Below are 21020 nucleotides of genomic sequence, written 5' to 3'. Positions count from 1 at the left end.
GGACTTTGCACTTTTTCTTCCTGTATATGAATATATTGTTAGACAGCTACATTGACTGCTTATGGTTTTGAGAAGAAGCTGTTTTTATTCATCTTGTAATTTGTTTCCATTATTTTAAGATTGGTTTTATCCGTCATGTATCTTGTCCTTGCTCCGCTCAATAAAAAATTAAAAAAGAAAAAAAAAAAGAAAGAGAGCATAATCTTTTAACCTTACCTTCTTGCGTAGAGGAGGACTCTATTTGTTGCATTTTCAGTCCAGTATCTAATTTCTGTGGTTTTGTGTAGAGGAATAAATAACAAAGGACAAATACACTGATGAGGAATGCCAGCAAAACCAATGCAGCAATTCCCAATCCGATCAGAGCACCGATGCTGAAAGAAAGACATAGATAACATCACTGTAGGCTTCCAGTATAGAAAATATGCACATGATAATATTAGGATAATCATTCAAATAATCACCTTTATATTGTATGTAATGCATGTGATTATTGAGTACATCCCAGGATGCAAACCAGAAAATAATTAAGCATGAAGACTGATGTTCTGCACACAAGCGCGCCTGAGAACAAACAATGCCGAGCACCTTCATCCTGATGTTGCAGGCACTTTTAGGGATACAGTGGGATGAAAACAGTACCCATCTTCCGGACTCCTTATTGCAGGGTCTCAGAAAGATTTATGCCCCCTTGCTTTGTTGTTGCTGCTGTTGTAGTACAGAAGCAGATCCCCAATAGTAGGTATTGAACCCTGCAACAGGATCAGCGCACCTTTATTTTATTTTGTCCTGAACGATCACAAGCACGTTAACAGCCTAGGTGATCCAGTTACAGAAGGAGGCATTTTAATCCATACACGAGACACAGGAAGGGGACACTAAAGAAGTATTTAGATTAACTGTTGAAGTGGTCAGAGAGATGTTGGACTAGTTAAGACAGATAATGATCTCTTTAGTAGGTTTTGGGGGGAGGAAATGAATAAAAGAGAGTTACTTTGAAACTCTCAAATATTTGGTCAGTCCAGGTAATAGGTTTGATCAGTATAATAGCTAAGAGGCTGTATTCTGCCCAAACATGATCCACAGTGTGACCTTTCTCATGAGTTGGAACTTGGATCTATTTAGACATGATAATATCTATAAAGATATCAACTAAGGTTATGGCTGATTTATTAGAGGGATCATCAAGCAAAACACTTTAAGTTACACATGACCTCTAACTTATCAGAAGAGTTCACAGGGAAAGTAGACCAACTAGAAAATATAGAAAGAAAATTTGTGTTGTGTGTGGGTGCTCAGTACAGCAAAGGCCATAAGTATAAAATGAGGATCATGGGATATCTGAATCCGCTCACTGATGCACGGAGAGTAAATTTGGAAGAAAAGACAGTCCAAGAAGCTCTTACAGTGATAGATCCACCACAGTGGTCAGTGTGAGAGAGGGAGACATCCGTAAGAACGGCTGCAGAAATTCCTTTTAGTCTTTTTGTTGTTTTACGAGGAGATGGCTTGGTATTGCACAATGTATGTTCTGGTAGCTTTTCACTTGCCTTTCTCCTGCTTCCATTTACCACTTCTTGAGTTGATGCTTCTTCAAGATAAGGGTGAGACTGAGTTAATGCTGCTAGTCATCCATTATACTATTTCCCTGTGCCCCCCCTATCCTTCTCACACCTTGGCTGATGTGGCCTGGATTACTTTTGTTAAAAATGTAAGCATTCATCATTGCTTTCCTAATTGATTAATCTTCTAGACTGTTGCTGCATTGACATGTTGGGCTGAGCTATTTCTGCCACATTATATATTTATTTCTACTCCAGTTCAGAGTATTAAGGGAGGCTCTGTAGATAAAAGCGTAAATAAAGAGCAAGGATGCGCCTTGTACTGTTCGTCACATGCACATTTTAGGATATGTAGGGTTAGACGTTGATTGTTTTTGTAACCATTGGGTCTATATGCGTGTTTCCAAGTATGTTCTTTTGCCCTTCATATTGGAAGTCAGTGCCAGACATTGACATCTCCTGGAATGGTCTTACAGCTGCAGGTGGATTCTCTCTGATCCATTATGACCGAGTCCTGGAGTCAAGCCTTCACTTGTCATCAAATTTCAGAATTCAGAGCTACGATAGCACTATCATACATTAGATACTTTTTGTTTTTAAATCAGGACTACATTTTCATGTTCAATTCTATACAGTTTCTAAAATGTGATGTAATATTGCAATCTAAGTTGTGTTTTCAAGTTTTTTTTCTTTTGTGCTTTTCAGTTTTTAAGAGAAGAGTCAAACTTTGTGCCAAAATATAATTAAGTTAATGTGGTTTGCAGACAGTTGTTACTTTTTTGGGATCCATGAAGACTTTGTTCACAGCAAAAGCTGTGAACGACAACATTGGAATGTTGGCGCTCTGGGCCTCTACTGGCCATTAGAAATGTGCCCTTCGCTGCTGTGTATTATCACATTTTTTCCCACTTGTTTCAGAAGCTGATCTGCAGTAACTTTGTTTAATCAAATTGTAGTCAACTTGTTAGTTTCTGCGTAAAATTATTTATCCTTGCAAATTTTACCAAACATAATATAATGAATGCCTAATTAACAACGGTAAACTTTCAATTTTGTATAAGTTTACTATTTTTTGGTATTCCCAAACTACGTGATTAATTTTATCAATAGTAATTTTACGACTGTCGAGATTTTGTAGTCAGTGAGGGCAAGGGGTCCCCTCCAGAGGGCACTCCCCAATATTACATGACAACTAATGTTGGTTTACACACGTGGATTTGGATCAAACAGTGGACTAAGATCACTGTGAATGAAGGGTCCTTGCATTTTCCCCAACATCGTACTTTTAATCTGAGAATGATTGAGAATCTGAGGCGATTACTGTATGAGATGAAACCCTCACCCAGTCCAGCTCAGTATGGGGCTCTGAATGCATGGGACTGTGCCCCATATGCAAGGGAGAAGGAGAAAGATCATACCTAAACTAAGAATAAGGTACATAGGTGGATGAAAGCAAGGTTAGATGCAGAACAGCAAGAATGGAGGGAGATGTAATTGGAGGTTTAAGGATGTACACTGCACTAACAAGAGACAGAACAGAAAGGAAGAAAGTATTGTGGAAAATTGAAATAAAAAAAATAAAGATGAGATGACTGATAGTGACTCTAATGATGACGTTTGGATGATCTGTTGACTTTCCGGTCACTTCTGTGTAATGCTGCTCAGCAAGCTGGAGGGAAGCATCAGCCCTTAGTGCCCCGACAGCCTGTCAACACAGGTGTGAATGCATGGATAGATCTGAGCATTTCAGTAGTAGGCCCGCCCCTTGTGACACCAGGTTGCTCCATTGGGGTTGCCAAAGCACCAGGTCCACCACTGTAACCCCCAGTTGTCCCTGGTCAACCACTGGGAGTTCCAAGTACTATTGTCATTTATCCCCCCCCCCCCATCGCTCTTACAATTTCAACAGTCCCTGTTACATCTACCCCTGGTACTAGTTTTGAATTGGTATTGAGATCCTAAACTGTAACAACTCCTGTTGTGATGAGTGTGCCCATTGTAGAGGAAAGCTCTGAGCCAGAAGACTCATGAGAAGCGTTGGATGTTCCGAAGACAAAGACAGAGTTTGAGGAGATTGTGAAGGGAAATTTGGAGTTGGAATTCATAGGCAAATATAACATAGAAGATCTTTTCTTCCTGTGCAGAGACTCTGCTACGCATGAATGTGAAGCTCATGAAGCTATAGAGGGAATAGTAGTGAAATTTGGGATTGACATGTCCAAGAGTCAGAGTTTGAAGAAGAAGTTTAGGACATTTATGACTGAGCAACCTTTTAGAACATGTAAATGACTCAACTAAAATTGCACCTGATGGAATTAGTTGGGAGCATCCAAAAGAGGAGTTATACTAAAAGAATTTGTATTGAGCCAGGCCCTTGATGCATGGTCTACTTCATATTTCTGCCTTTCTATAGCTGAACCCGGTTTTTGTTGGCATTAGGACTCTGTGCTCTTTACTATTGCAACCAGTGCTAAAGTGTGAGTGCTCACTCCCTAAAGCATGGTTCGGCTCACACCCAATTGGCACATTAAATTTACTGAAAGTCACTAGTTAAAGTGATACTACATGTACCCAGGGCCTGTCAATTAAATATACTACTATTGGGCCTGCAACAATAATTGTGCCACCCACTTAAGTAGCCTGTCAAACATGTCTCAGGTCTGCAATTGCATCCTGTGAGTTTAGTTTTAATTGCCATTTGTACCTGGCAAGATAAACCTCTTGCTAAGCCTAAACCTTCCATTTAAATACATATATTTGACTCCTAGGGTACGCCCTAATCAGCCCACAGGGCAGGGTGCAGGGTATTTAAAAAATAGACATGTACTTTAAACTTTTCCATGACTTGGTAGTGAAAAACTACTGAAAGGCCTATTGCTTCCCATAGGATAACATTGGGTTACCTTATTACATTTACTAAGTGTTACATTTCAATTGGGTGCAGCTAGAAATGTCGAGTTTGATGTCTAAAGAATTATAATTTAACCCCTTCTGTGCTCATGATGGAATGGTTCCGTCATGAGCACAAGTGCAAGGGTGCTCATGACGGAACAATTCCATCATGAGTACACTTGGACAAAATCCCTCTGCAGTAAACAGCAGAGGGATTTCCTTTTTTTTTTAACATGCTTTTATTAAGAGTTAGTGCATTGTCATACATCATTTCAATCATACACTGCATAGGCACACTCAGTGCAAAGAAGAACGATTATAACAACTAAAATAATAGGAAATAAACCCTAACAGGTACTTTCTAGTGATCAGTTTATGACATACATGTACATGACTTTTTTGATTTCGCCACATAGATGTGTAATTCGGGTGTTCAAGATCTCAGAAGAATGCCCCTCATGGCAGTGACTCATTCAGACTCTATTTCGCTCAGAGCCATGAAATACTCTCTCAAAGGAGCCCAGATATCTTGGGGTCTAGAGGTTGCAGCAATTCCTCAGCTTACAGCTCAAGCTGTTCGCAACAATACACCATGCCCTTTATCCACAGATCTGTTTTCGGGCTCATCCTATTGTCCCATGCAAATAATACTCACCTCTTTGCCAACACAAAGCCAATCTAACAAACCTTCCTACTGCAGCCTTTATCTGGGGGACATATCCTAGTAGACATTCCAGTGGCGTATATGGTATTACCTGCCCCGTCATGGTATGTAGAAGAGTAATTACCTTCTCCCAATATTGAAACACTGACTTACACTGCCATGCGAGATGTAAGAAATCAGCTCCTCCTTGACCACATCTCTTACAGTTGTTCGAATCCCGAAGTCCTATCTTATATAATTAATTGGGAGTGAAATATACTTGATGCAGAAATTTGAAATGGATTATTCTCAAATTACTATTCAATGTTAAACGGCCGGTCAATATACAAATCTGCTCCCACTCTTTGTCAGTGACCGGGGAGGCCAACAAATTGTTCCATCTTTCCAAACTCCTGTCCAAGCAAGAGGCTGTTTCCCCCTGGACCGCTTTATAAAGTTTAGTTATCAGCTTCTTTCTAGCCGGTGTGACTATCACCATTTGTAATGCCTGTAGCGTTTCCAGCTCGTCGGGAAAAGAAGTGTAATGGTCTTGTACAGCACGTCTCAGTCTGTACCAGGTATACTGGAATAGTAGCTTGTGATTTTGGATGTAAGATAAGTCATCCCTTGTGAGGTATTTCCCTCCCGGATATAAATCACCCATATTCGCGATTCCCGCCTCCTTTAGTGCAGTTATAGGCCCAAGTTCCTGAGCAACTGACAACGCTGCATGCCCAGCAAGGGGTAGCGATGGAGCGTATATAGGGAGTTTGTGTGCCCGCCTGCCGATCTCCTGCCATGCTCCTATAGTGGCATCTATGGTATTAATCTTGGTCTTGAACGTCTGTCTATTAGAGTGCGTGATGACACTACTCAAATGCACAGGATAAGCGTCCCCCTCTGCCACCGCCACATGTGGAATAAAGTTGTGAGGTTTATACCAAAAATATGCATATTGGGCATGCGCGCAGAGGTAGTACACATATAAATCTGGAGCATTGAACCCCCCCTCTCATACGTTTGTGTTAACGTGCGCCAGCTATTTCTCAATTGTTTATCCCCCCACATTAATCGTAGCAGCTGGGTTTGAACTGTTTTAAAAAAGTCTTTCTTCAACAGAATTGGAATATTACAAAACGGATAAAGAAACTTGGGCAGGATGACCATTTTTATTACCGCAATGCGATCTGCTAAAGACAGCGGAAAACAGGCCCAGCGGTCAATCTGCTGTACTAATGTGGTGTATGCCTGACCATAGTTCTCCCTGATCACAACCTCAGAATCCCGGTGTACCCATATCCCCAAATATTTGACTGGTTCTATGGACCACACCAACAGGTATTCCACCTGGGGTGACGCTGTATCTGAAGTTAAGGGAATGATGACAGATTTTTCCCAGTTTATCTGGACTCCTGAAAATAGACCGAACCTGATATATTCCCGTATAATTGGGGCTAAATATTGTTGCGGCTCACGAACAAAGAGGACCATGTCATCCGCATATAAGGCGATCCCAACCAGCCGGTTATAAAAATTAAGGGCGGCAGGCCTATGACATTGCAGGATTTTGCACGCTAGAGGCTCCAGAACAATAGCCAAAAGTAGGGGGGACAAGTGACGGCCCTGCCTAGTGCCACGCTCTATAGGGAAAGGCTCCAAAGTGAACCCACCCACTCGGACCCTTGCTGAAGCATCAGTATAAAGAACCTGAATCCAGCGGGTTAAAACAGGGGGGAATCCCATTCTATGTAAAATATACATCATATATCTCCATTCTATAGAGTTGAATGGTTTTGCAGCGTCTGATAGAACTGCAGCAGCTGCCAGATCAGGATTGAGCACATGGAACATAGCAAAAATAGTGCACAAATTGTGGGAAGTGGAACGTTCTGGGATAAACCCGGATTGGTCCGGGAGCACTAGAAGTGGCATAAGGGGATGTATCTCAGTGGCCAGTATCTTTGCTAAAACTTTTGCATCCAAGTTTATTAAAGATAATGGATGATAAGAGTTGCACTGTGTAGGAGGCTTCTCTTTCTTCAGGAGAGTGATGATTATGGCCTGACGTAAAGATGGAGGAAGAGTCCCTGACTCATGAGCCTCTACATACATCCCCAGCAAATGTGGTATAAGTAGGTCTGCATAAGCCTTATAAAACTCTGCTGTAAGGCCATCCGGTCCAGGACCCTTATTATTAGGCAGAGATAGGATAGCTTCCTTAACATCAGCTTCATCAATGGGCTGACTTAAATATTGTCTATGTACATCTGAGAGCCATGCACAGGCCATGTCCTCTAGGTAGTCACTTATAGCAGACTCATCCACCCCACCCCGTGTGGTATACATAGTTGCATAGCATTGCTGGAACTGCTCTACTATGGCATGTGGGGTGTAGTGCGCCGTCCCCTCTGCATCGATGATGTGATCAATTGGGGGGCTATCGATAATATCATGCAGTATTACAGCTAGGTATTAGCCTGGCCTCCCACCCTCGCCGTAGGCTCTGGCCACATGCCACTTGGATAGATATTTCACTTCAGTATCTGCTAGAGTCTTACATTCATCTATTTGCTCATGTATTTGGGCTAGTATGTTCATGGACGGTGTGTTCTGGTATTGGTTCTCGAGTGCCTCCAGAGTTTTCTCCACTTTATACAACTGACCTCTGATGTCTTTAAGGATCCCCGCTGTTGTACTTATACACACCCCTGTAATTGTCACCTTAAAGGCTTCCCATAAGGTCACCTGACTTTCCACTGACCCCACGTTAAATTCAAAATATTGTATGATAGCAGTTCTGATGGTCTCAGTGTAAATCGGATCCAACAATGCATCTGCCCTAAACCTCCACGTAAATGGACGGTGTGGGTTAACAGGGATGGTGCTATCTAGAACAACAGGGTTATGGTCAGATAGAGTCCTTGCGAGTGTATGTACCCCCTCCACCCACCCAATGGCTTCATCATTTAGCAACCAGTAGTCCAGCGTAGACCAGCTGTGAAACGTGGGAAACATCCTTTACAACGAAACTTTTACCATGCAGTGCTGTTACAACGCAAGTATTACAACGAAAACCTTTACAACGCATTACACTGGGGGGCGCTCTAGGATAGGGAATAGTTTTAATTTACTATCCAACACCTTCCCTAGTGTCCACAGGGACTGGAGTTGGAATAGTAAATTAAACTATTCACTATCCAGCACCCCCAAGTGTAATGCGTTGTAAAGGTTTGCGTTGTAATACTTGCGTTGTAACAGCATGCGTGGTAAAAGCATGTGTTGTAACGTCATACATCCGTGAACCGCTGGTGTAATGTTTGTACCCTCCAGTACTCCCTCATTTCTCAAGTGCCAGACGTCCCGCAGGCCCATTTCTAACATGACATCTCGTATACACTGAGCCACTTTAAGCGTGCGCGCTCCTGCCAGGTTAGATTTGTCTACCTGAGAGTTGAGATGAGTGTTGAGGTCGCCACCCCATATGATTGCGGCCTCCGGCCAGGTGCGCAAAACATTTGCAGAAAAGGTGTTGTGTCTTCCACCACCCTGCACTATAGCCCAACAACCCTCGGTATCTATGCAGGTTTGGAAACGCTGTATACGGCACTCCCTTTTTAATAAGAATCAGGACACCTTTGGCATAGGTGGAGTAAGACGATGCCAGCCGGTAGGCCGCCCATCTATATGTAACCCTGCCTTCTGTGTGTTTACTCAGGTGGGCCTCCTGCAAAAGAGCAATCTTCACAGCATGTCTATCCAACTGCGCTAGCACTTGCTTGGTCTTCTTAGGTGTATTCAAACCCCGAACATTCCAAGTTATACATTTATACATTTCCCCCCTCATCTGTAGTGGCAATCAAAGCAGCAAATACAACTCAGCAAGCTGTTCCACATGCACATATAGTTACACAGGCAAAGAAAAAGAAAATTGGAAAAAGGAAGAATGATAACGAAATATTAAACAAATAGGGGACTACAGATTCTCCTATATCGGTGGCCTTAGTCCACTATTCTAATACTGTCCATTTTAATAACCATCACTATACAAAGAGGACATGATTACATATTTTATTTACTGTAATCACAAACGGTTATTTTCCGTAGGTTTTTTGTCTTTCTTTATCAAATGTATATACTATACACCATTATACATACATATGTACACAAATATATACAACAATATAAACACAAAACATAACATCAATTTGTACACAAAACAAATCACAGATAATTTCTTCTTCACCCAACAAAAATACTGCTTAGTGTCCTTCTATACAATCTAGAAGGTACAATAGAGGTAGTCAGACACAAATGGTTCCAAGAGTAATTACACAGAACCTGGAAAAAATGTGTCAAATGGTTATGAATTCCAAACAATTTTAACATAAAGACTCCTCTGTAGTGAAAGTGTCGTCGCGGTCGCGTTTCGGCCTTCCAACAAATCTGGCATGAATGAATGAATGAATGAATGAATTTGGGATTTGTATTGCGCAACTTAGCCCGGAGGCATCAAGGCGCATCGGATGGAAACAGCTGAGTGAAGGGTGAGAACGGAGGAAGAGTTACAGGTAGGCTTCTGCGAAAAGCCAAGTTTTTAAACCTTTGCGGAAAAGGGCGAGGGACGCCTGGCCCTTAAGTTCAGCTGGAAGCATGTTCCAAAGTTTCGGCCTCCTCCGGACAGGGTGATAAAGTACCTAAAAAAAGGATACAACACCAAATATACTACATGTAAACTAAACTGTCAAATTCTCTGTGCCCCATACCACCTGAATCCAAATCCGTCACCAAATCAAACCACACGTGCGTCTACCAGTGCCAAAGCATGTGTCAAGACCAATATCCAGCATCTCAAAACGAAAAACACCCAAAGGATTTATCCCAAGATTTGTACACAAACAATAAAAAGAGAAACAAGAGGTCACAGTCCCATCACCTCAATAATAGCTGCATGCTAAGTAGGCCCCAAGGCAAGGGAAAGGAAAAATAACATATATAGGATCCAGCGAGAGCCCAAGCACTCCGTGAGGGTATCACCAACCCGGCATTCAGACCAGCCAAAGTGCAGAAAACAAGCAAATCAAGAATAAACACTTACTCCTGGAGCCAATCCAATGGCACCCTACGTAAGGACTCACAGTAATGAGAGAATCTATCATAAACAAAAACACAAGCAGGTCGGCAAGCTATTAGTAAAACAAAGCACATATGCCCCCTGAAGCCCCACACCACACGCCCTTATCGCCAAATATCATACCTTAACGAGCAGCTTGCTCCGTTTTGTTCCAAATACACAAAGTAGGGGGGGGGGGGGGCGAAAGGGGAGGTGGGGAGCCCTTGCGGGAATCCTGCTCCACAATCACAATATCCCTCAATGACCAACTGTAAACAAAGAAACACACAAACACTCCTAAATTCAAAAGAAATACATATCCAAACTGACGCAAATAGAACTCAATACAGAGCGAGTATGGTACATATCCTAATTAAAAGACCACGCATTACGAAGACGCTGCCTCACCTTCACTCAATATAGCTCCAATCTCTTACTCCACAACGAACGGGCGACATCAAGGTAAATCAATTACCGGCATGTACGTGGCTGCCCGCTAGATCTTCAAAAAGATAGGCGGAGGCGTCCCACGTGACCACCCCGCGCAATGTAGGGTCACACACAAAGAAAGAGGACTTCTACGCTACCAATACTCTAGATAGCTTGTAAAACACCCGGAAATGCGGTAAACACGAACGAAAACGTTCATACAGGGAAAGATAGACTATGTATCACTTAGCCAACTCCGAATATATCAAAGAAATTCCAATCTAAAAGGCACAAAACGTGCATGATAACCATAAGAAAACATACCTACTCCACAGTGGATGTATGACATTACAACGCATGCTTTTACACCGCATGCCTGTACAACGCGGTATTTACAACGAATACCTTTACAACGCATAGTGCTTTTGGGCGCTGGATAGTGAATAGTTTAATTTACTATTCTAACTCCAGTCCCCGTGGATAGTAGGGAAGGTGTTGGAGAGTACATTAAACCTATTCCCTATCCTAGAGCGCCCCCCAGCGCAATGCGTTGTAATGGTTTGCGTTGTAAAAGTTGTGTCGTAAAGGCACTGCGTGGTAAAAGTTGCGTTGTAAAGGATGTTTACCCTCCACAGGATATACAACCTTTACCACGCATTTTTTACCACTCAATACCATTACAACGCTGGCATTACAACGCAAACCATTACAACGCATTGCGCTGGGGGGCGCTCTAGGATAGGGAATAAGTTTAATTTTCTATCCAACACCTTCCCTAGTGTCCACGGGGACTGGAGTTGGAATAGAAAATTATACTTACCACTATCCAGCACCTCTAAGGGCTATGCGTTGTAAAGGTATGCGTGGTAAAAACCGCGTTGTAAAAGTATGCGTGGTAAAAGTATGCGTTGTAACGTCATACATCCCTCCACAGTGCTCATGGTCTACCAAACATCAAAAGGGTGGCCAGAAAAGGATCCGGGGATACCAAGGGGGCACAGAGATAGACGTACAATTTCAGGACCAATTACACAGTGTACGTAAGTAAACCCTACATCACAATAGTCATACAAAACAACATTATACAAATATTAAACATAACAATCTATACAATGAGTCTATATACATACAACTATACTAAACTATATTCACAAAATCATGTAACATACTGTATGGGGGAGACAAGGAGGGTTCAGCAATTCCAAAAACATCAGATCGTTAATGCCACTAAGTTTATTACCTAATGAGTGCCCAGATTTCATCCCGGTCATTCAGGCCAGACCTTGCAGTTTCATATTTTTCAATCATTTATTTAGTGCCATTTGTACATTTACCTTACTTTGAGCTGTTACGACCAGCAGGACTGACCACTTGATGTAATTTTCATTGTGGTCACATTCCAAAAAATTATGTACCAGTGGGGCTCCCTGCGTTTTGCATCTAATGCTTGATTGGTGTTGAATGATTCGCATTTTAACATTCTGGGAAGTTTGTCCTATGTACGTTTAAAAAAAAAAAAAATCTTTTTATTGACAACGAAGAAATAGGTGGTGGTCGTCACAGTCAAGGCATAACATATCCACATTAGAGCACAGGGGGTTTCAATACATACAAAATAATCATGATATAGAGGCATTAAACAGTACATCACGTAGCGTTTACAATACAGGCGGTTCGTCAATCGAGACGGCCTGGGGGGGTTCACAGATGTTACCTCTGTATTCGTTCCAGGTGGTCCATATTTGTATCCATTTCCACGGGCACCCCCGTGCCTCGTACATCGTCTTTTCCTGAAGCATGCACCAGTCCATATCAGTTTTCCACAGGCCGACTCTAGGAGACCGAACCGCCCCCCACAGCCTAGCAATGTTCCTCTTGGCGATTGTAAACCCTAAAGTGGCCCACAGCCTCCCACTAGGTGACAGGTCAGTAGGTTCCCATATGTTTTCTAAGGCACCTTTTTGCTTCAAGTCTGAGCTTCACCCCCCAAACTTCCTGCATACAACGGGTCACCCGGGCCCAGTAGTTTTTCAACAGTGGACACCCAAAGTATGTGGAAGTAGGTCCCCACCTCCCCGCACCCCCGCCTACAAAGCCCATCTGTACTCCGGCCCATTCGCTGCAGTCTAGTCCCTGGGAGGTAAGCTCGGTGTAAAATTCTTTGCTGAATGAGCCGGAGTCTGGCCGAGATGGCAACCTCCTTAGGGGAGGCAAGTGCAATTCTCCATTCTTCCTCATCTATTTCTAGGCCGTCGGCTTACCATTTACCTTTGAGGGGGAGCAGTAGGTCCGGGGAGTTGTTAATGATTTTTTTGTACGTGAGTGATATGGCATGTTCGGGGAGGTGGCCATCCAGGAGCCTATCCTCCAGCGGTGAGGAGGCAGGGGGCTGTGTTCCCGCGGGAATGTTGGTCTGGAGGGAGTGTCTGATCTGTAGGTATCTAAAGTGTTCCGAGTGTGCCAGTTCGTAGGTGTGCTGGAGCGAGGCAAAGGGCACCATCCCATTTGGGCCCCACAGGTCTCGGACGTGAGAGATGCCTATGAGGTCCCAGTTTCGGAACCCTTTGGTGCGACCGAGCGTGCCCAGTCTCTCCGAGACCCATAGGGGGGTGGCCATCGTGAGGGTGTCGGCCCATCCTAATTTACGTTGTACAATATGCCACAACTGCACTGAGTGTTGCGTGGGCCCTGTCAGTGGGTATCGTCCCGGTTTGGAGTAGAGCGCAGCTTCAAAGTTCCCGCCCGGCAGGAGCCACCGGTCCATTCCGTAAGCCGGGTCATTCCCATCACTATACGTGCCCTGGTTAATGGCTGAAATGTGCGCAGCCCAATAATATTTACGGATGTCAGGGAGCGCTATGCCGCCGTCGAACCATCCCAGGGTCAGTTTCTGAAGGGATATGCGGGCGTTCCAGGCCACAACAGTTCCCTCTGCGTGGCCTCGATGGATGCGAAATAGGAGTGCAGGACCAGGTCTGGGTAGTTTTGTAGGGCGTATAGGAACCTCGGCAACGCCATCATTTTGAAGAGCGCCGCCCGCCCGAGGAGGGACAGTGGGAGCTGTCGCCAAGAGGCAGCGTGCCTTTTGAATCGCTGCAAAGGCGGGAGAAGGTTCCTATCGTACCTGGGCGCCGGCTCCTTGGAGATAAAGACACCCAGGTAGCGGAACCCCTCTGTGGCCACCGCGATAGGGCAGTTTCGCGGGAGCGCAGGAGCCTCTCCCCGCATGACATAGAGGATGGACTTGCCCCAGTTGATGCTGCAGCCCGAGTTTTTCCCAAAGCTGGTGATTATATCCATGGCCACTATTAGGGACTTACGAGGTTTAATGAGGTAGAGGAGGATGTCGTCCACATAGAGTGAGATCCTGTCCTCCCATCCGTCAGCCCATCGTATCCCCTTCAGGGACAGGTCCTGCCTGATCCATGCGGCCAGGGACTCCAGTGAGAGGGCAAAGAGGAGGAGCGAGAGGGGGCAACCCTGTCGCGTTCCTCGTCCAAGTTCAAATACTTCAGAGATTTTATTGTTAACAGAGACCTGAGCCAAGGGTGCCATGTAGAGGAGACGCACCAACCCTATAAAACTCGGGCCGAAGCCCAGTTTGCGGAGAATTGCCATCATATATGACCACTCGAGCATGTCAAACGCCATTGCCGCGTCTAGGGATATCACTACCGCATCCTCTGGATGGCATGGCATCTACCCAGTACTCCGTGTAGCCTTCGGAGGTTAAGCGCTGTGTTGCGGTGGGGAATGAAGCCAGACTGGTCCGGGTGGACCATGGCGGGCAGGACAGGTTTGAGCCTGTTGGCGAGGACTTTAGCTAAAATTTTGGGCTCCGAGTTGAGGAGGGATATGGGCCTGTAGGAGGCACAGGAGTCCTTGGGTTTCCCTTCTTTGTGGATGGCCACTATTGTGGCTATGCGTTGATTGCGAGGTAGAATGCCCCGATCCCTGCTTTCCTCAAACATCCGCTTTAGGTAAGGACCAAGGCCACCAGGAGTAAGCTTGTATAGTTCTATTGGCAAGCCGTTTGGTCCCAGCGCTTTTCCCGACCGGAGATCCCCGATCGCCCGGGCCAGTTCTTCCACGGTAAGTGGCGCCTCCAGGTCATCTCTCTCCGCATCCGAGAGAGTGGGCATTCGGATGTCGGTCAGCAAGGAGACCGAGTCTTCCTCTGGTCTGTCCGAACCTTTGCTGTATACCTTCTGATAATGGGACGCGAATTCCCTGACTATGTCACGTGGTTCCGTAATTACGGCTCCAGACTTTGTCTTGAGCTCTGCGACTATTCTTTGAGCCTGCTGTTATTTGTCTAGCCAGGCTATGAGCTTGCCTGTCTTATCCCCTTGGTCGTATAGTCTTCCTTCTTTATCTCTGGCTATAGTCTTGGCAGCATCAGTGACTAGGGCCCTGTATTCTGCCGCCTTAAGTTCCATAAGGGAACTGCCCCGGGCTCACCCTCGGCGTGAGCCCCTGTTTCCAGCTTCAGGAGGTCCCTTTCCATATTGGCGATTTGTTCTTCCCGTTCCTTACGGCGACCAGAAATCGCTGAGAGGGCCTCTCCTCTAAGCACGTCTTAAAAGGATCCCAGAGCACCGTGGACGAGGCCACCGCCGTACCGTCATTTTCTTCAAAGTTTCGGTCTATTGAAAGGAGGAGTTTCTGTCTAATGGTTTCACAGCGCAGATACCATGCGTTTATCGGCGCAGTGCAGCCCACTTGTTTGTCACCAATTGTGAGGTGGGCGAGTAACGGCGAGGGGTCTGAGATCCCTCTCGCTAGATGTGTAACCTCCTAAATTGTTGTGTCGTGGTACTGTGGTGCTAGTATGTAGTCGATACGGGAGAACGAACGGTGTGGTCCAGAGAAGAAAGTGTATTGCGTGTCCCGAGGGTGGCGGGTGCGCCATAGGTCCATAAGACCAAAAGCCTCAAGAAAGTCTGTAAGCCACCAGTGACCCATTGGGATGTCTCTGGGCAGAAGTCTGTCTTAGGTCCCAGATACCACAGCATTAAAGTCACCCCCTATCAGGAGGCACCCCTCTGGGAGTGAAAGGAGCATTTTACCTAGATCTTGAAACAATTGTGTTTGGAGACCAGGCGGGATGTAAGCCGTGACAAGGTTTATCTTGCGACCCTCCCATGTACCCGACACTGTAGCAAAGCGTCCTAGGGGGTCAGAGTCTGTGTGTTCAATGACCAAGGGGAAGTTACGACGAAGCAAGATGCCCACCCCTCTTGACCCCGAGGTGAAGCCGGCATGCGCCGCCATGGAGTAACCCCACCGGTTCAGTGCGTGGCATGTGTTGCCCAGTAAGTGTGTCTCCTGTAGGAGTACCAAACGAAGGAGTGCAAGAAGGGCTTGCACTATTTCCAAGGGCACTCCAATTGGAGATAAAACTCCTAAATGATAATTTCCAAAGTGCGTTTCGTGTAGTTCAAACAAGCGTAATCCAAGTAATCTTTCTTGAGGAAATTTATTTAGAGGGTCACATATTACATCATCATAGTGACTCCTTTGTGAAACTGAACGTTAGAGAACACGTTTAAACAACATCCATGAATCTATGCATAATCCCTATGCATTTCGGGCGAGGCCCTTCGTCAGGGGATAGCAATACATCTGTAAGTAAATAAATCGAAGTCAGGAAGGGGAGCTCGCAGCCACAAGCTAAATAAACATAGTATGACGGTAAAATGAAAACATGCAATTCTGAAAAAAACGCCATGAAGAACGAGGGAAATGTGCGCAAAGTGACCCGTATCTTTCTGTTAAAAGTTGGAAATCATGCAGTCGAGGTGAGTAGAAAAAGGAATCATCGTGTTTAAGATAAAAACGGAACCCGAACTGGTGCCAGAGAGATCCGAGACCCCTGGTAGGTACGTGAAATAAATAACAACCAAAAACTCAGGATTCGACTGGTGAGGTTTTGTTAAAAAAGAGTGTAACCAGTGACAGAATCAACTTACGAGTGAAAGTGGGGTAGAAAAGAAGCTTACCGATGGGTGAAAAACGCGACGCGCCAAACGCCGTGCAGCCGAAGGTTTGTGAATGGCCAACAGAAATGCGGAAGTAAATAAGGTGCCTCGAAAGAAAAAACGGACTCACGAAAATAAACGTAGATGGGACAATCATATCTATGAATACCCCGAGGGGTTGGAAACAACCAAACGTGCAAAGAAAGGTGTAATGGAACATGGGAACAACAAATCAAATGGGGATTAGCACCGGTGTGGTGCGTGAACTAACACGACATATGAATTCAAAAAATGGCAGCCATCTTGGAATGGGTTCAGAATCGTATACATACACAATGGTAGCATGGTACACATAACAAAGAATAAAAAAGATGACCAGGGTGTAAGTGATTAGAGGGTAAAAGGGAGCAAGGTAGGAAACCAAACGATAGTAAATGCAAAATACCCAGTGTTTAGAAAAAGTATGAGAAAGTGATGACAATAGGTAAAAAGGGAAAGTGATGACAATATGCAAGAAAATTTAAGGCAGAGGAAATGAAATCGGATGTAACTTAGTAGAGGATTCACAATATGACAACCAGTTGAGCTTGGGAAAAGATGGTGATGGGGAAAGTAAAACCATGGAAAGACAGAAAAAAGACATATAATTTCAGACGGAGAACAATTAAGTTAAAGTGAAGTTGGGACAACAAATCTCTATAAGAAACAACTATATTCAAGTCTTTCATTGAGCCCCTTGGGCTGGCAGGCATCCAGTCTTTTAATCCACACTGTCTCCCTTTGGAGTAGTAGTTTCTTGTTATCAACGCCTGCTTTCAGTGGGACAACCTCCAAAACGAGGAACTTCAGTTGGCTCACGTTGTGCTGGTGTGTGATAAAGTGAGCGGCTAGTGGGGCTTTGGTTGATTTGTTCCTGATGGTGCTCTTATGTTCGGTTAAGCGAACTTTAATCTTTCGTTCTGTTTTGCCTACATAAGGCAGTCCACAGGGACATTTGAGTAGGTATACCAGATTCATAGAATCACAAGTGGCGTTGGTTCTCAGTTTGATGGCTTTTCCTGACGATGGATGGTTGAAGGTGTTACCCGGAATTATATTGTGGCAATGGCTACAATTGTGGCACGGTATGGTGCCACAGTAGTTGATGGGAGTTTCAATGGGTTTGGTCTCAAGAATATTTTTTAAATTTTTGGCTCTCTGATATGCGAAAAGTGGTCTGGTGTTGAAAATACCCTGGAAATCTGGTTCAAAACGAATCATGTCCCAACTCTTGAGAATGATGTTTTTAATGGCCTTGCTTCTGGTTGAGTATTTAGAAACGAAAACTGGTCTCTGTTCGTCAGTTAGTTTGATGTTGGTCCTTAGAAGTTCTGCCCGAGTTTTGGTGGCCGCTCGGGTTTTGGCTGCTTGCAGTGTGACTTCAGGATATTTCCTGTCTCTGTATTTTTGTAGTATTTTTTCTTCGAAGTTTGCATAGGCTTCTGGTTCAGAACAGATTCTTTTGGCCCTTAGGAGCTGAGAATATGGCAGATGAGTTTTGAGTGGTGTCGGATGACGCCAACTTCGAAGAAAAAATACTACAAAAATACAGAGACAGGAAATATCCTGAAGTCACACTGCAAGCAGCCAAAACCCGAGCGGCCACCAAAACTCGGGCAGAACTTCTAAGGACCAACATCAAACTAACTGACGAACAGAGACCAGTTTTCGTTTCTAAATACTCAACCAGAAGCAAGGCCATTAAAAACATCATTCTCAAGAGTTGGGACATGATTCGTTTTGAACCAGATTTCCAGGGTATTTTCAACACCAGACCACTTTTCGCATATCAGAGAGCCAAAAATTTAAAAAATATTCTTGAGACCAAACCCATTGAAACTCCCATCAACTACTGTGGCACCATACCGTGCCACAATTGTAGCCATTGCCACAATATAATTCCGGGTAACACCTTCAACCATCCATCGTCAGGAAAAGCCATCAAACTGAGAACCAACGCCACTTGTGATTCTATGAATCTGGTATACCTACTCAAATGTCCCTGTGGACTGCCTTATGTAGGCAAAACAGAACGAAAGATTAAAGTTCGCTTAACCGAACATAAGAGCACCATCAGGAACAAATCAACCAAAGCCCCACTAGCCGCTCACTTTATCACACACCAGCACAACGTGAGCCAACTGAAGTTCCTCGTTTTGGAGGTTGTCCCACTGAAAGCAGGCGTTGATAACAAGAAACTACTACTCCAAAGGGAGACAGTGTGGATTAAAAGACTGGATGCCTGCCAGCCCAAGGGGCTCAATGAAAGACTTGAATATAGTTGTTTCTTATAGAGATTTGTTGTCCCAACTTCACTTTAACTTAATTGTTCTCCGTCTGAAATTATATGTCTTTTTTCTGTCTTTCCATGGTTTTACTTTCCCCATCACCATCTTTTCCCAAGCTCAACTGGTTGTCATATTGTGAATCCTCTACTAAGTTACATCCGATTTCATTTCCTCTGCCTTAAATTTTCTTGCATATTGTCATCACTTTCCCTTTTTACCTATTGTCATCACTTTCTCATACTTTTTCTAAACACTGGGTATTTTGCATTTACTATCGTTTGGTTTCCTACCTTGCTCCCTTTTACCCTCTAATCACTTACACCCTGGTCATCTTTTTTATTCTTTGTTATGTGTACCATGCTACCATTGTGTATGTATACGATTCTGAACCCATTCCAAGATGGCTGCCATTTTTTGAATTCATATGTCGTGTTAGTTCACGCACCACACCGGTGCTAATCCCCATTTGATTTGTTGTTCCCATGTTCCATTACACCTTTCTTTGCACGTTTGGTTGTTTCCAACCCCTCGGGGTATTCATAGATATGATTGTCCCATCTACGTTTATTTTCGTGAGTCCGTTTTTTCTTTCGAGGCACCTTATTTACTTCCGCATTTCTGTTGGCCATTCACAAACCTTCGGCTGCACGGCGTTTGGCGCGTCGCGTTTTTCACCCATCGGTAAGCTTCTTTTCTACCCCACTTTCACTCGTAAGTTGATTCTGTCACTGGTTACACTCTTTTTTAACAAAACCTCACCAGTCGAATCCTGAGTTTTTGGTTGTTATTTATTTCACGTACCTACCAGGGGTCCCGGATCTCTCTGGCACCAGTTCGGGTTCCGTTTTTATCTTAAACACGATGATTCCTTTTTCTACTCACCTCGACTGCATGATTTCCAACTTTTAACAGAAAGATACGGGTCACTTTGCGCACATTTCCCTCGTTCTTCATGGCGTTTTTTTCAGAATTGCATGTTTTCATTTTACCGTCATACTATGTTTATTTAGCTTGTGGCTGCGAGCTCCCCTTCCTGACTTCGATTTATTTACTTACAGATGTATTGCTATCCCCTGACGAAGGGCCTCGCCCGAAATGCATAGGGATTATGCATAGATTCATGGATGTTGTTTAAACGTGTTCTCTAACGTTCAGTTTCACAAAGGAGTCACTATGATGATGTAATATGTGACCCTCTAAATAAATTTCCTCAAGAAAGATTACTTGGATTACGCTTGTTTGAACTACACGAAACGCACTTTGGAAATTATCATTTAGGAGTTTTATCTCCAATTGGAGTGCCCTTGGAAATAGTGCAAGCCCTTCTTGCACTCCTTCGTTTGTTGCTCAAATTCCTGTCCCTACCGGCCGGAAGGGACCATTTCCTGGCACCCTAAAATACCTACCATTGGTTTACTTTATATTTGATGAACATTACACATTCAGTGTGCCGCCACCTTCTATTCATTTTGCACATCCTGTAGGAGTACCACATCAGGAAGGTGTCTTTTAACAAATTGTACAACAATAGTTCGTTTGAGCTTGTCCCCCAGCCCGTTGACGTTCCAGCTCAGTAACTTTAGACTCTTATCCCACTTAATCAAAATGTGTACCTCCTGTCGGATTCTCCTCCCTGCATTTCCAAACCTCCTGCAAGTGTATGAAACAACATTTCTGTCTTGAGGCCCTGCGCAAAGTAGCATAAATTTCAACTGAACAATAGCATCCTTGGTGTGACATTACCAAAATCCCATAACTGACCCCAACTACCATCCACCCCTCCCCCCTCACGTTCCCAACTCCCGCCGTCCCAACCCCCCTCCCTGCTCCCCTGCTCCGCAGGTTTAAAACTACCCACATCCCCAATTAGCAGAGTGCCTTTTGTCCAATTACTCACCCCGGGGAAAGGAAGAAACTAGAACTCTAAGTAACCTGTCTTCCCTTCCTGGTGGACCTTTTGCTCGGAGCGTGCACTGGCCCCGGCCTCAACCGCCGCCCGAGTCCCCTCCCCCCAACTTTTCAAATATGGAAAGTGTCCACAAGTCCTGCAGATTAGTTCGCCCAGTGGCCATATAC

At 44.3% G+C, this 21020-nt stretch overlaps 1 protein-coding gene and 1 long non-coding RNA gene across 4 annotated transcripts in view; both read right to left on the bottom strand.

The window, feature by feature from the left end:
- The window catches only part of SHISAL2B (shisa like 2B), a 221288-nt gene that overhangs the window by 59032 nt on the left and 141236 nt on the right, over positions 1-21020 (bottom strand). For all 3 annotated transcript variants that reach the window (XM_078675145.1, XM_078675146.1, XM_078675147.1), the window contains exon 2: positions 217-374. In XM_078675145.1, the coding sequence (XP_078531271.1) occupies positions 217-374 (158 nt within the window). The remainder of the gene's footprint in view (positions 1-216; positions 375-21020) is intronic.
- Positions 9244-10713, bottom strand: LOC144818095 (uncharacterized). Its single transcript, XR_013607042.1, has 4 exons — positions 10616-10713; positions 10352-10476; positions 10193-10246; positions 9244-9791 (listed from the first exon to the last, which is right to left on the bottom strand). It is a non-coding gene; the product is annotated as an uncharacterized LOC144818095 (long non-coding RNA).

This window comes from Lissotriton helveticus, chromosome 2_1, assembly GCF_964261635.1.
Source record: "Lissotriton helveticus chromosome 2_1, aLisHel1.1, whole genome shotgun sequence".
NCBI classification, from domain to species: domain Eukaryota; kingdom Metazoa; phylum Chordata; class Amphibia; order Caudata; family Salamandridae; genus Lissotriton; species Lissotriton helveticus.
The sequence above is the reverse complement of the archived record's forward strand: the minus strand, read 5'-3'. Positions and strand labels throughout refer to the sequence as shown.